The sequence below is a fragment of the Rhinolophus sinicus genome, linkage group LG04 (genome assembly GCF_036562045.2).
Source record: "Rhinolophus sinicus isolate RSC01 linkage group LG04, ASM3656204v1, whole genome shotgun sequence".
Taxonomy (NCBI): domain Eukaryota; kingdom Metazoa; phylum Chordata; class Mammalia; order Chiroptera; family Rhinolophidae; genus Rhinolophus; species Rhinolophus sinicus.
Window position 1 is genome coordinate 85,460,517 of NC_133754.1, and position 16,249 is coordinate 85,476,765.

General features: G+C 38.4%; 1 protein-coding gene across 1 annotated transcript in view; it reads right to left on the reverse strand.

Annotated features, from left to right (window-relative positions):
• WDFY2 (WD repeat and FYVE domain containing 2) overlaps window positions 1-16,249 on the reverse strand; it is a 171,957-nt gene that overhangs the window by 45,138 nt on the left and 110,570 nt on the right. The window contains exons 4-5 of the mRNA XM_019752158.2: window positions 9,631-9,685; window positions 1,068-1,218 (exon numbers count right to left, since the gene is read on the reverse strand). Coding sequence (XP_019607717.1) covers window positions 1,068-1,218; window positions 9,631-9,685 — 206 coding nt within the window. The remainder of the gene's footprint in view (window positions 1-1,067; window positions 1,219-9,630; window positions 9,686-16,249) is intronic.

Here is a 16,249-nt window from a genome sequence, read left to right on the forward strand (position 1 = left end):
CTGGTGGCTCAGGTGGTTGAAGCGCCGTGCTCCTAACGCTGGGTGGCCGGTTCGATTCCGACATGGGCCAGTGAGCTGAGCCCTCTACAGCTAAGATTGTGAACAACAGCTCTCCCCGGAGCTGGGCTGCCGTGAGCTGCCGTGAGCTGCCGTGAGCTGCCGTGGGCTGCCGTGGGCTGCCGTGTGCTGCGAGAGCTGCTGTGAGCGGCCGCCCGATGACTGGCGACCGACTAACTCAGCTGTGGGGAGCACAAGGCTCCTAATACCAGCATGGGCCAGGGAGCTGTGGCTTACACAACTAGACTGAGAAACAACGGCTTGAACCAGAGTCGGGGGCGGAAGAAGGGAGAAAAAATAAAAAAAGCAAGCCAGGGCTCTTCACGCCTTATGATGGTAGCATCATCCACACGGGCTCTGTACTTGTCAAGCCTGTGCTCGCTGGAGCCCAGTAGGGGTTACTCAGCAGAGCAAGAGTTCACACTGAGCACCTGGGTCCTGGACACTTGGGAGGTAAGAATTCATATCATCTACATATCCTGGGCAAGTCCTGTACCGGGAACAAAGCCTGCGGCATCACTCTGTAGGTATCAATTCATCTACTCTGGTCCTGGTATGGTAGCCTCTCAAATATTTTTAAAATAAATAGCAATTCTATGGTGTTTCTGCCAGGCACCAATGGGAGTGTTCACAACCTCAATATTTATGTGTAAATTACTTCTGTACAAAAATGAAGATTGTATTTTGGTGATGGTTTTCTATCCATGTTCCACAATTCCTTCTGACGGCTGAACTCACAGTCTGGGCTGTGTCCTATCTACATGTCAGACTTTGGGTCATAGACCACAACCTGCTCAGCAGGGTTTGTTATTTTAGGTGAAAAAACCTCACCTTACTTCTCCTATATGAGAATTTGTACATTAGGAAAGTTTATGAACATCTTAATCAGCAGAGCAAGTCAGCACATAAAACAAAACCCTTTTAAGTTGCACATGCCCAAATTTTCATGAAAGAAAGAAGTCAACAGCTAAGTTCCCACCCACCAAGGAGATTTGTCCAGCAAAGGATACTGCAGGCCTGAGGCCACAGCACTGGTGCGATACCCTCCCAGGCGTTGCCCACTCTCGGAGCAGTGCCAGGCAAACTGCTTGTCCTGCCCCGTGCTCAGCACCCACTCCAGCTCCAGGACAAACAGGATCATCGTGACTCGGCTCTGATGCGCTGAAAACCAAGAGACAAAGAAAACAAGCCATGAAATATCTGAAAGGAGGCTGGTAAAGCCTGGTCCGCAGACATGCATGGTTCTCTTCTCCCCACCCCAAAAAATAAGCTCATCAGAGGCTGGGGTATGTCTAAGTTTTCACATGATTTTAAAAAAATGATCCATTTCCTCCCACTACTGTCTTTCCTTCCTGCCTACACCAACCCCAAATTACTACCGCAGAGGGCTTCCATTACCAAAGGCGTGTGTCACCACTCTCCCTCATGTTAGAGCTGCTGGGCTAGGGAATACCAGGTATAGTGTGACCACAGGACACGTTAGGAACAACGGTCTTATAATAACGTCACTGGGGTCAGTCTATATAAGTAAAAAGAAGTAAAGATAATGACTGTTCTCCTTTTGATGAAGTCTGGCTTATAGCTTTACCACAAAGTTCTATCAATTTTCTGTAAGACATCAAATGTTTGGAAAGGAGGGCAGAATTAGTCCCAAATGCTAAATAAAAGAGAATGAAAAGAAATATCCTTTATGTCGAAGTACATATATATGTGGTCATGAGAACCAATTTCCCAGGGTTGCTCATACACAAGAGTCACACCATCATAGAATTATTGCATCCCACAATTTCAAACTTAGAAGAAATGATTCATGTCCTCTTCCCCATCTCCCTATTTTACATATGGGCAAACTGAGGCACTATAAAGTTGAGTAGTTGGGTCAAGTCACTTGGCTTCTCAATTGCCAAATAAAATTAGTAAAATATTTGCTTTCTTCTTCTTATATAATTCCAGAGGGTGAGGTAGAGGTGGTCTGTGGCCACTGAACAGAGCTGACTGGAACAAAGACTGACGTACTGGGACCTGGACTTCAATGGTCCAATCTGGTGGGTGACAGTAGACTGATCACCAGTGTGAGGCAGTGACAGAGAAGTCAGCAGCTTCCCCATTTTGATCATGAAAACAGTTAGGTTGTAAGGATGGATCTATGCAGCTGTATCGGCAATAACAATATTACCTGCCAATTACTGAGCGCCTCACAAGTGCCAGCTACTTAAATAACTGTATTATCTCAGTTATTGTAATGACCCTACAAAGGTGGGTGGTTTCCTTATTTTCTAGACACAACCGGGCCTTGGCAAGATGGCCCTTTTAGATTGGCTACCAAACAATACAGTTAGAACCAGAGCGAATACCCATCTGACAGTCATTTCAACAAATGCGTGATGTTTTAAAATCTGATATTTGAAGCATAAAGAATCTAAAGGGATACAGAAGGGGTATAGAAACAATAATACTATGACTTCGCTACAGTAAATACCTGCCTTTCAGAGTATCAGCCACCATCAAGATCAAAACATCTTTAACTAAAAAATGTGACCTCTTGGAAAAACTCCTGAAGATCTTGTCACGTCCGTGTCATCAGATGTCCAATTCACATTTCACCATGTGGGGATAAAAATGAATTCTCTAAGGGGTCCAAGTCTACCCAAGTCTATTTTGGCAGAATGTGGCCCCCGGAACTTTGCCCCCTTTTCTCATGAAGGGGCCTTTGACCTTCTATGTACCACTTTCTAAGTCCAAGGGGATGACAGTAGCTCAGAAGATAAGGTGTGTGTGTGTGTGTGGGGGGGGGAGTGGTTAGCCCTGTGAGCTGCCATCATGTGCCAGAGGAGGTGACAGAGCCTTCAAAATGTTAACTGACTTGTTCAAAGCTACACAGTCAATGAGCGATGAGCGATGAAGCTAGAATTAAAACCGTAGTCTTTCTGCCAAAGTTGGTTCTCTTTCTCTGTATCAGGCTGCTTATGATTATTGAAAAAACAAATCCCAAAATTCAAACACATCCTCTTTCTAAGGTGGCAGATTTAAAAACCCAAAACAAAACTTTAAAGATCCGTACCTATCACCAAGCTTCAGAAACCTGTGCTTGAAGCCTGGCTATACTCTTGAATAGAAATGGTGAAAGAGAATATCCCTGCCTTGAACCCGATTTTAGGGGAAAGAATCTAGTTTCTCGTAATTAAGTATGACGTTAGCTACAGATTTTTTGTAAATGTTTCTTTATCAAGTTGAAGAAGTTTCCCTTTATTAGTAATGTGCTGAGAATTTTTATCATGAATGGGTGTCAGATTTTATCAAATGCTTTTTCTGCATCAACTGATATGATCACATGGTTTTTCTTTTTTAGCCCTTTGATGTAATAAATTATACTCATTTTCAAATGTTGAACCAGCTTTGCATATCTGGAATAAATCCCACTTGATCATGGTATATAATTCTTTTTATACATTGTTAGATTGACTAGTACTTTTTTGAAGATTTTACATCTAAGTTCATGAGAGATACTAGTCTGTAGTATCTCTCAGTTTCAGAAACTGACAAATCGTTTCCCAAAGTGGCTGTACCATTTTACACGCCCAACAGCAGTGGATAAGGATGTTTCTCCACATCCTCATCAACATGTCCCCCTCCTTTTTTCAGAGGAATTAAAATTTTTTATTAAAATTTATTGGGGTGACAACAGTTACTATAATTACATAGGTTTCAAATGTACAATTCTATAATACATCATCTAAGAGGAATTAGTAATTATTGAACCACCGAACTATGTTTCCAGTACTGTACTAAGCAATACATAAGTGATCTTTTTTTATTGTGGTAAAATAAACAAAACATAAAATTTACCATTTTAACCATTTTTTTCATATACAATGCTATGGCATTAAATACACTTACATTATTGTATAACCATCACCACCATCCAATCTCCAGAACTTTTTCCTATTCCCAAATAGAAACTCTATACCCATTAAGCACTAACTCTCCATGTCCCCCTTCCCCCAGCCCCTGAAAACCACCATTTTACTTTCTGCCTTTCCTAATTTGACTACTCTAGGTACCTCATAGAAGTGGTATCATATAGTACTTGTCTTTTTGTGACTGGCTTACTTTACTTAGCATATTGACTTCAAGGTTCATCCACGTTGTAGTGTATGTGAGAATTTCCTTTCTTTTTAAGGCTGAATAATATTCCATCGTATGTATATAGCATATTTTCTTCCACCTTTTGAATATTGTGAATAATGCTGCTATGCACACGGGTATACAAATATCTGTTTGAGTCCCTGCTTCATTTCTTTTGGGTATAAACTTGGGATAAACCTCAGTTGGTAGTGATGTACTATCCTTTTTATATGTTGCTGAATTTGATTTGCTAAAATTTTGGTTATATTTCTTGCCTCTATTTTCATGGGGGATGTTGGCCTGTAGATTTCTTGCTTTGTACAGTCTTCGTCTAGTTTTAGTATCAGATAATGCTGACTTCATAAAATAAGTTGAGAAGTCTCTTATTTCTTCAATTTCTCAGTTTGTATAGAGTTTGTATTCTTTCTTCCTTGAATATTTGGCAAAATTTATTCACAGTAAAGCCACCTGGTCCTGGAGTTTTCATTGTGGAAAGATTTGAATCATCAAGTCAATTTTTTAAATAGATATAGGGCTATTAGGGTTATCTATTTTTTCTTCAGTGACCTTTTGCAGTTTGTACCTTTCAAAGACTTGTTCATTTCATTTAAGTTGTCAAATTTGTTAGCATAAAGTTGTTCATAATGTTCCTTATTTTCCTTCAAATGTCCCTAGATCTATAATAATATCACTTCCTCATTCCTGATATTGGTAATTTGCTCCCCTCCTTGCTTCCCCTTCTCTCTCTCTCTTTCTCTGGCTGGCTAGAGGTTTATCTCTTTTACTGATCTTCTCAAAGAACACAACAACTGTTGGTGTCATTGATTTTTCTCTATTCTGTTTTTTATTTCATGAACTTTTGCTATGATTTCTAGTCTTTTCTGCTTAAGCTTAGGTTTTCTTTTTATTCTTTCTGGTTTCTTGATGTAGAAGCTAAGGTCACAGCTTTGAGACCTTCTTCTCTTCCAACATGGATGATCAGTGCTATAAATTTCCCTTATGTACTGCTTTAGCAGCATCCCATGAATTGTGATGTATTGTGTTTTCATGTTCACTCGATTCAAAATATTGTCTGATTTCTCTGTTGATTTTTTCTTTGACCCATGGACTATTAAGATGTGGGTTACTTAGCTTCCCAGTATTTGGGGATTTTCCAGAGATCTATTATTGATTCTGACTTTAATTAATTCTATTTTAATCACAGAACATACGTTGCATGACTTGAATTCTTTTAAAGAAATTTAAATAATAAGAAAAAATCTTATAGAGCTGACCCTTGAACAAAACATGTTGTAACTGTGCAAGTCCACTTATATGCAGATTCTTTTCAATAAATATAGTTATTAGCCCTCTGTAGCTATGGGTTTCACATATGTAGATTCAACCAACTGCTGATCAAAACCAGTATTTTCGAACTGTGAACTGTATTCATTGTTCTATGACATTTTATATAAGGACTTGAGAATCTGTGGATTTTGGTATTATTGAGTGGGTCCTGGAACCCTCAGTATCCATGGGCCACGTGCAGTTCTTATAATAAAATTCTTATTATGTTCGCTGCTCTTTCTTCATTCTTTTGTGTGGATCCATATCTTCCTTTGACATCAATCACTTCCTTCCTTCTTGAAAATTTTCCTTTAACATTTCTTTTAGTGCAGGTCTATGGATGACAAATTCTTTCAGCTTTTGTATGTCTGGAAAAAATGTTATTTCATCTCTATTTTGAAAGATATTTTCACTGGGTATAGAATTCTATGTTGGCAGTTTTGCTTTTTCAGTAGTCTAAAGATGTTCCACTGACATCAAAGCTATCTACCATTTCATTAATTTACTCTGTGTCTAATCAACCCACTGATTTTTTTTAAATCTTTTTTTTTTTAAATTTTTTAATTTTATTGGGGAACATTGAGGAACAGTGTGTTTCTCCAGGGTCCATCAACTCCAAGTCATTGTACTTCAGTCTAGTTGTAGAGGGCAAAGCTCAGCTCCATGAGAAATTGCCGTTTCAATCTTTAGTTCCAGAGGGCACAGTCCACCATTCCATGCAGGAATTGAACCAGCAATCCTGTTGTTAAGAGCCCACGCTCTAACCAACTGAGCCATCTGGCCACCCCTCCAGAAGCTCAGCGGCAGCTCGTTGTTTTCAATCTAGCTGTGGAGGGTGCAGCTCACTGGCCCACGAGGTAATTGAACTGGCAACCTTTCTGCTAAGAGCTCACTCTCAAACTAAATGAGCCATCTAGCCACTCCTCAATCCACTGATTTTTTTGTATCTAAAAGTTCTACTTGATTATTTTTAAAAATCTACCTGTTTTTTTAAATAGGCTTTTTATTTTCTTCTGGTTCTACACCTTCTCTGATTTAAAAAAATCTTTTAAAAGATGTAATGGTCCCTTTCAGATTTGTTGATCATTATTTAAGATTCTTGGCACATTTTGTATGTTAAATTTTTAATTGGGAGCCTCCAGCACCACAAGATTGGTTTAAATTTGTACTCCAAATCCAAAAGTTTTCTTTTCTTCTCATTGACATATAACACTGTATTAATTTAAGGTGTACAACATAATGATTTGCTATATGTATATATCGTGAAATGACTACCACAGTAAGTTAACATCTACCACCTTACATAATTACTTTTTTTTTTCTTGTGATAGAACTTTTAAGATCAAAAGTTTTTAGCTGGGATTTTGGTTTATCATGGGAGACTTTTCCTTCTATCCAGATTTGAGATAAATAAATATCCCTGTGGTCTTCTGGGCCAGTAAGTGGAGGTTTAGTTCCTCTCTTTTTCAAGGGGTTATATCCTTTTATGGATTTCAACTTTGCAATTTCTCATGTTACTCAGGCCATAGGCCTCATCTCAGGTCCCCCAGTGAAGATTCATGCAAAAGCTTCCAGCTATTAGTGGCTCTTTTTATCTCCTCAGGACATCTGCAATGTCAGGTCATATGTATATCACTTTGAGCTTTGTGTTTTCTCTTTGCTTCTGGCACATGGGGATTTTCCTTTTATTTCTCTTATGAGCTTAGCATGGCATTAAAAAGAGCAACAAAAATAACAAAAAGTGTCATTTAGTATTTCTCTAGTTGTTTAAGGTGAAAAGGTTTCTTCAGTCATCTAGTTAACAATTTTTTTATAATCCCCTTATAGACAAAATGGAAACAATTTTTTAATAATCCCTTTATAGACAAAATGGAAATAAGTGGGCTATATTTTGATACAGTTATGTGTATATAATAGTGGCTGGATATAAGAGATCCAAAGAATAATGGCATATGAAGAGTGGTTTCTAGTGATATGCTCATCATTTGTGCATCTGTGAGGACATTCATTTTTAACAAAGACTTAGGGATGATATATTTTAAGATTATACATTTAACAAAAACACAAAATTAAGTGAGAGTTAATATTATTTAATGACAACTAGGATTTCAAAATATCTTGATAAGCTAAGATGATGTGACTAAATAAGATTACGAATAACAGAATGTGTCAAGCTAAAAACAAACCAACAAACAAAACCAAAAACTAAGAAACAGCTTCAAAAGTACAGGAGATGCAGCCTAATAACAACTCAAGCGAGAACTACTGAGGGGGCTGAGTTGACTGCTCCACGTGAGCTCACAGTGTAAAGTGGCGGCCACCCTGGTATTAGAAGAACAGTGCCAAGAACAGGAAAGAAAGGTGATTTTGTACTTATCACATTACATGTGGGTATTAGCTATCTAATGTTGTGTAACAAAACACCCCAAAACTTAGTGGCTGAAAACAGTAAACATCTGTTATATCAGAATTTCTGTGGATCACAAATCTTGGTGCTATTTAGCTTGGTGCCTCTGCTGAAAGGTCCCTCACAGGATAAAATCAAGGTGTGGGATGGTCTCATCTGAAAGCTGGACAGAGGGAGGATCTGCTTCTAAGCCCTCTCACCCAGTTGTTGTCATGATTCAGCTCTTCATAGGCTGCTGAACTGAGGGCTTCAGTTGCTTACTGACTGTTGACAAAGCTTCCCTCAGTTCTTTACCACGTGGGCAGCTCGCAACATGGCAGCTGGCTTCCATCAGAGCAAGCAAGAGAGCAGGAGAGGGCAAGCAAGACAGAAGCCCCAGTCTTTTTGTAATCTAATCTCAAAAGTGATATCCAAGGCTTGCCATATTTTAGGTCCAGCCTACATTCAAGGGGAGGGGCGTGAACACCACAAGGCAAGGATCCTTATGAGCCGTATTAGAAGCTGCCTACCACAATATGCCACATTTTAAAATGCCCCAAATAGTACAAAATATCCCAAGATTTGCGACCAGGACAATTAAAAAAAATTTTTTAAGAGCCAAAAACTCAGCTCCTGTAAAGGAAAATGTAAAATGTTGAAGCTAGAAAAGAGAAGGAAAAAAAAGGAGGAGAGGCATGAACAGGGGTGGGAATTTTCATCGCTGTTTTATAATCACTAAAAAGCTGTCATGTATACGAGAGTGTGTACTTAGCTCCAACAGGCTGAGCAAAGAGCAATAGGGGAACTTTTTAGCACTTATCACATAACAGTTCAATGGTCTGCTTACCTGTCTATATCCTCCACATGGTTATAAACTACTTATAGGCAGATACTGTACATGTCTTGTTCATTATTATCATCCTCAGTTACTGGAACAATATAGGTACTCAATAAATACAGGTACAAGTATAAATACTTGATACGTGATATGTGAAAATATTAAAGACTAAATCTATAGGGAAATGAATTTTTGTTCCAAACCTAAAAATAAAGAACTTAGTGCTTAGCATTTTCCCAAGTCAGGATGGGTTACTATTTCTCTGGAAGTCTTTCTTAGGAGGAGACGCTGGATGACCATGCAGGATGAATGAGGTCAAGAGATTTGGATGAAATGACCTCTCAGTGTTAAAAGGTCCAACCTCTAATGTTCTGATCCCATGACATTGTTGGTCTCGATAAAAAAATCCTTAACAAAAATTACTCCTGATCCATACGGTGAAAATGGCCTTTGGGACACTGTCAATGCTGCAGACACCATATAAACCATAATCCTTTCCCTCAGAAAGTACCAACAGTTTGCCCTTTAAAACATTTAACCAAAAATGAAATGAGCCCATGTACACTCTTAACACTGGTCCCACTCTCCACGCCTGCTGCACTGTGTCAGGGCAGTGTGGTATAGTAGGAAGCCAAAGGACAAAGGCTACGGGTTCTGCAGTCATGCTGACCTGGTCTGGCTCTGCACTTTTCCAGCTACAAGACCACAGACAAGTCACCTACCCTGGTTGGGTCTCAGCATTTTCCTTCTGAAACCAGGATAATATTCACCTCAAAGAGTTGCTCTGTTTTGTTTCCCCTGATTATTGTGTATAGTAAGGCCTCCCCTTTGTGGCAGTGGAAGCCATTAAGAAACATTTCAAAGTCTAGGTAAATGAAAACACTGCTCTCATTCCTACCTTGATAGTTTTTCACAGGAGTCATCTTGTTATAATCTTCTGATAAAGTAAATTCCTATAAAAGAGAAGAAATATATTAAGTAAAAAGAAATTCTTTACGTGAATAATTGTTTTGGTAAAGTCAGATTGTATAATGCAAACATCACCACAGAATGACATCTGACATTAGTATTTTGCCAATCAATTCATCATATTTATCTCTTTAAAATAGTCATAACTGTGATCCAATGCAATTATCATAATTTTTACCTTAAAACTTTTTTTTTTATACCATGCATGAGAAGAAAACTGGAGCAAGTTCTGATACTGATAAATTTTGAAGATAAACTTCATTCAAATTACTTTTCTTTCAATGGCGCCATAGCTGAAAATTTGCAAGGCCCTGGTCAGTCAGTGACCAAATAGATGGCAATCTGCTACTAGAGAAATGCATTAAATATTTTAAAGATTTTAATTTCTAATATTGTAACTATTTCCCTTATTGCAAGCTTCTCAAAGCTGCATCTTATTCCTCCCTATATCCCCAGGGCACCTGGCACAGTGCCTTGGCACAGTAGGTAATCAATAAATATTGATTAAATGAATATCTGTGAAAGGCATCTCCGACTCTGATAAGTTTGGATGTCAAATTTACTCAAAATCAATTTCTACATGACACATTGTATATACTCCTTGTGGGGACACATAGAAGGTGAGTGAGTGTGCTTCATCGATGTCATTCACCTCACTTCATTTCATCATGTCTCATCTCATATCATCACAAGAAGGGTGAGTACAGTACAATAAGGTATTTTGAGAGACAGAGATTACATAACTTTTTATTACAGTATACTGTTATAATTGCTCTACTTTATAACTGCTCTACTGTTGTTGTTAATCTCTTATTGTGCCTGATTTAAAATTACACTTTAATCTTAGGTATGTATGTATAGGAAAAATCAATATACACATGATTTGGTACTATCTGTAGTTTAGGCATCCATTGGGAGTCTTAGAACATATTCCCCAAGACAAAGGGGGGGCACTACTGCATTACAAAAACACATTATTTATATATTAATTTCCTCTCTACACTAGGAGTTATTTAGAAAAAATGCTTAGTTTATAAGTAGTTATATTTATGGCTATCTTTTTGTTGCTAATTTTTAGTTTTATTTGCTTATATTCAGAAAATATTTTTACTTTTTTAAATTTAGTAAGATTTTCTTCATGGTCAATGTACTAATTATTTTGTAAATGTTCTGTAGATATGAGAAAAATGTATTTGATCCAAAATTCTAGATCCATTTGTGTATCTATGTAATGAAACTTGATAAAATTAGGTTGTGCGAAAATAACTGCAGTTTAAAACATTAAAAATAATTGCAAAAGAAAAAATTGCAAAAACCACAATTACTTTTGTACCAACCTAATAGTTTTCAAATATTCTATATTTTTACTGATTTGTCTACTTGAATTTTAAATTCAGAAAGACGTACTAAAAATGGGCCTTTTCAGTATTTATTATTCTGATTATAAAAGTAATGTGCTTACTGTAGATAAACAAAAACTGTGGAACAATACCAAGAAGGAAACTTAAATTGTCTATAACTCTACCAAATAATGATAATTCCTCTTAATATTTTGATTATTTTGTCTTTCAATCATTTCCCTTGTATACATTAAAACACATGAAATTGGAATAGTACCATTGATGCTGGTTTGTAGCTCTCATTTTTTTTTTTTTAAATTTTATTTTATTAAATTTATTGGGGTGACAATTGTTAGTAAAATTACATAGATTTCAGGTGTACAATTCTGTATTACATCATCTATAAATCCCATTGTGTGTTCATCACCCAGAGTCAGTTCTCCTTCCATCACCATATATTCGATCCCCCAGCTCTCATTTTTAACATAACATTATCACATGAACATTCTTTGTCATTAAACATTCCTTGAAAACATAAGTTTAATGGATACATAATATTCCATTGGAAAGCTATGCAAGATTTTATCTAATTAGTCCATGAACATTACATTTCTAAGACACCCATTCTTATTATTAAAAAATAATGAGGGCTGGCCCGGTGGCTCAGGCGGTTGGAGCTCCATGCTCCTAACTTTGAAGGCTGCCGGTTCGATTCCCACATGGGCCAGTGGGCTCTCAACCACAAGGTTGCCAGTTCAACTCCTCGAGTCCCGCAAGGGATGGTGGGCTGCGCCCCCTGCAACTAAGATTGAACACGGCACCTTGAGCTGAGCTCCCGCTGAGCTCCCAGATGGCTCAGTTGGTTGGAGTGCATCCTCTCAACCACAAGGTTGCCGGTTCGACTCCCACAAGGGATGGTGGGCTGCGCCCCCTGCAACTAGCAACAGCAACTGGACCTGGAGCTGAGCTGCGCCCTCCACAACTAAGACTGAAAGGACAACTTGAAGCTGAACAGCACCCTCCACAACTAAGACTGAAAGCACAACAAGTTGACTTGGAAAAAAGTCCTGGAAGTACACACTGTTCCCCAATAAAGTCCTGTTCCCCTTCCCCAATAAAATAATAAAAATAAATAAATAAAAAAAACCCAAAACAAGCCAAATCAATCAAGATAAAAATATTTTTTAAAATATAAAAATAATGAGACTATCTTTACAATTTTGTGTTTTTATGATTTTTTCTCTAAATGGTTTTGTAGAAGTGGAATTATTGATATAAAAGGTAAAAATACTTCTAAAGCCCTAGTTGCGTATTACCAATAATTTTTCTAGTTTGTGCCAATTTATTTCTTTACCAGTATATAAAGTGAGCCTATTTTATTAAATTCTAGCCAACATGAATATTCTAAAATTGCCACTACTTAGATAAAAATAGAACTAAAAATGTTTTTTTAACACTCCAACATGTTTATTAGCCATTAACATTTCCTCTTTTGTGAATTTTCTGCTATCCAAAGGATTTTTGGTGCCTTTGTTATCTATTTGTACACACTTCTTGTAGATTGAGAATATTATCCTTTCTCTGTCATATTTTGAGCAACTGTTTGTTGTTTTCATTTGAATTGTATTTTAAGTAGCTTTTTTATATCAGGAAATTTTAAATTTTATATAATCAAAGTATTTTCTTTTGTAATTACCATTGTTTTAAGCTTACATGTTCTCCTAGAGATTGTTTATAAATGTCCACTCTATTTACTTCTAGTTTTTTGCTTTTCTTTTATTTTGTACATTTCAAGCTGTTTAAAGCACCTGAAATTTATTTTAGTATAAGACATGAAGTGAAGGTTAAAATTCATCTTTTTCTTAAACGCAAACCGATTGCTTCAGCACCATTTATTTAATAACATTTTCCATCTGCAACTGCCTTGTGATGTCTCCTTTACCATATTTTATGTTCTTAAATATAATTGGGTCTCTTTGGGAATTATCTAACCCTGCTCTCTTGATCTGCTATTCTATTCTTGAGTTAAAACAAAAATGACTTAATCACTGTAGATATAAAACATATGTTAACATAGAAGTTACGTGTCTCCTAATTTTTCTTCTTAAAAAAATGCAGCCAGGGACAAGATGGCAGAGTAGATAAACTCTGTGCTTATCTCTTCTCACAACCACATTAAAATTACAACTAAACTATAGAACAACCATTATTAAGAACTGCCTGAAGTCTAGCTGAACAGAAGTCCTACAACTAAGGATATACAGAAGAAGCCACCTCGAGACTGGTAGGAGAGGTGGAGACAAAGAACAGGCTGACCCCACACCCACATGTGACGGTTAAAAATCTGGAGGGATACCTCAGCTGCTGACATCCACCCTGGGAAGCGAGGGGTCCCATCCCCACACCAGGCTCCCCAGCGCAGGGTTTCAGTGCTGGGATGAAAAGTCCCCACAACTTCTGTCTATGAAAACCAGCACAGATTGTGGCTGCATGAGACAGAGGGCATGTGGAGTCCCAGGTGCTCCTCCTAAAAGGCCTATGCACGGACTTACTCATTGACAGACTCACTTGCTCTGAGCTCCAGCGCTGGGGAAGCAGCTCAGAAGTCGCCAGGGACACACAGGGAGGAGCTGAATAGTCTGGTTTCGGAGCTAGGGCTGGAGGAACAGCTTTCTCCCAGACAGAAGTGCTGACAGAATCCATTATTTCTTAATTGAGCCCTATCCCTCCCAGCATGCAGACCCAGGCAGATGCTATATCTGAGTCTCCATCAACCTGACTGACACGGTTCACTCTAATTCCCTGAGACCTCACCCCATCAAACTTTTGGACCCACCCAAGCTTTTTCCAGTGGCTTTTCCACACAAATGGCCTATCTTGGCTCATGCTGTGGACTTTCCTAAAATCTCTCAAAGGTTCACAAAACACAAACAAGCACTAGGTATGCTCAGTATCTCTGGGTGAACAGCTCTAAGCCCAGCACTAGCAGCAGCCAACTGTGGTTTGTGACTTGGCCTTTTCCAGGCACCTCTAAGGCCAGCGTGGTTGGCTGCCATCTATGGACTGCTTTGATGCCAGGTGGCCCTGGACAGGGCACAGGCAAAAGCTGATCTTAGACTGTGGCCGTGTCCTTCCCAGGAGGTCCCAGAGGCTGGCACATCCAGTGGCTGGCTTTGGACTGAGGTGGAATACCACCCAGTTGCCTCCGCAGGTGACACTTCCAAAGTTGTGTGGACAGGCACTGGAGCCCTGCTCAAGTGAATCCTGCTCGGTAGGGGCATCCTGCACCACAGCTCCTCCACTGTTGTCATGGTCAGTTCTCACAACCAATCAGCCTGAGGGTCAATCCCTCCCACTAACATGCAAGCAGCAATAAGGCTCAATTACAACAGGAGGCCACACAAAACCCAAACAAGGGACACATCTGGAGCACCTGGCTCAGGTGGCCAGGAAGACTGTGCCACTGAGCCCCATAGTACCTACTACATAAGGCCACTCTACTAAGACCAGGAGACACAGCAGGCCTACGTAACACATAGAAACAAACATAGGGAGGCAGCAAAAGTGGGGAGACAAAGAAACATGTACCAAATGAAAGAACAGAACAAAGCTCTAGAAAAACAACTAAATAAAATGGAGATAATCTACTAGATGCAGAGTTCAAAACACTGGTTATCAGGATGTTCAATAAACTTAGGAAAAGAGTCGATGACTCAGACCTTTAACAAAGAGATAGGAAACATAAAAATGGAGATAGGAAACATAACAAAGAACCAGTCAGAAATGAAGTATACAATAACTGAAATAAAGAATACATTAGAGGGACTCAACAGTAGATTAGAAGAAGCAGAGGTTCGAATCAGTGATTTAGAAGTTAAGGTAGCAGAGAATACCCAATCAGAACAGCAAAAAGAAAAAACAATCCAAAAAAAATGAGGACAGTTTAAGGGGTCTCCAGGACAATATCAAGCATACCAACATTCACATTATTGGGGTACCAGAAGGAGAGGAGAGCGAGCAATGGATTGAGAACCTATTGGAAGAAATAAAGACAGAAAGCTTCCCTAACCTAAAGAAGGAAATAGACATACAAGCCCAGGAAGCACAGAGTCCCAAACAAGATAAACTGGAAGAGGCCCACACCAAGACACATCATAATTAAAATGCCAAAAGTTGAAGACAAAGAGAATGTTAAAAGCAGCAAGAAAAAAAGCAATTAGTTACCTACAATGGAGCTCCCATAAGACTGTCAGCTCATTTCTCAACAGAAACTTTGTAGGGCAGAAGGGATTGGCATGAAATATTCTCATGAAATATTCTAAGAGATGAAAAGCAAGGACCTACACCAAGATTACTCCACCCAGCAAAGATATCATTTAGAATCAAAGGACAGATAAAGAGCTTCCCAGACAAGAAAAAGCTAAAGGAGTTCATCAACACCAAACCAGTATTACAAAAAATGTTAGAGGGACTTCTTTAAGACAAAAACCAAGTCAAAATACGAATAATAAATGGCAAAACTACATATCTATCCACAATTACTTTCAATGTAAATGGATCAAATATTCTAATCAAAAGATAGGGTGGATGAATAAATAAGAAAACAAGACCCTTACATATGCTGCCTACAAGGGACTCACTGCAGATCAAGACACACACAGACTGAAAGTAAAGGGAAGGAAACTATATTTCATAAAAATGGAAATGACAACAGAAAGCTGGAGTAGCAATATTTATACTAGACAAAGTAGACTTTAAAAAAGAAGCTATATCAAGAGACAAAGAATGACTCAGTAATCCCACTTCTGGGTAGTTATCAGAAGAAACCCAAAACACTAATTTGAAGGGACATGTGCATCTGTATGTTCATTGCATTACCTACAATAGCCAAGATATGGAGGCAAACTGGATATCCATCAGTGGATAAATGGATAAAGAAGGGGTGCAACATATATAAATGGAAAATTACTTAGCTATAAAAAGGAATAAAATCTTGCCATCTGCAACAACATGGATGGACCTAGAGGGTATTGTACTGAGTGGAGTAAGTTAGACAGAGAAAGGCAAATACCAGTATGATTTCACTTGTATGTGGAATCTAAAGAACAAAATAAACAAACAAAACAGAAACAAACTCATAGATACAAAGAACATTTTGATGGTTGCCAGATGGGAAGGGGTTTGGAGGGTGGGTGGAAAAAAGGGGAA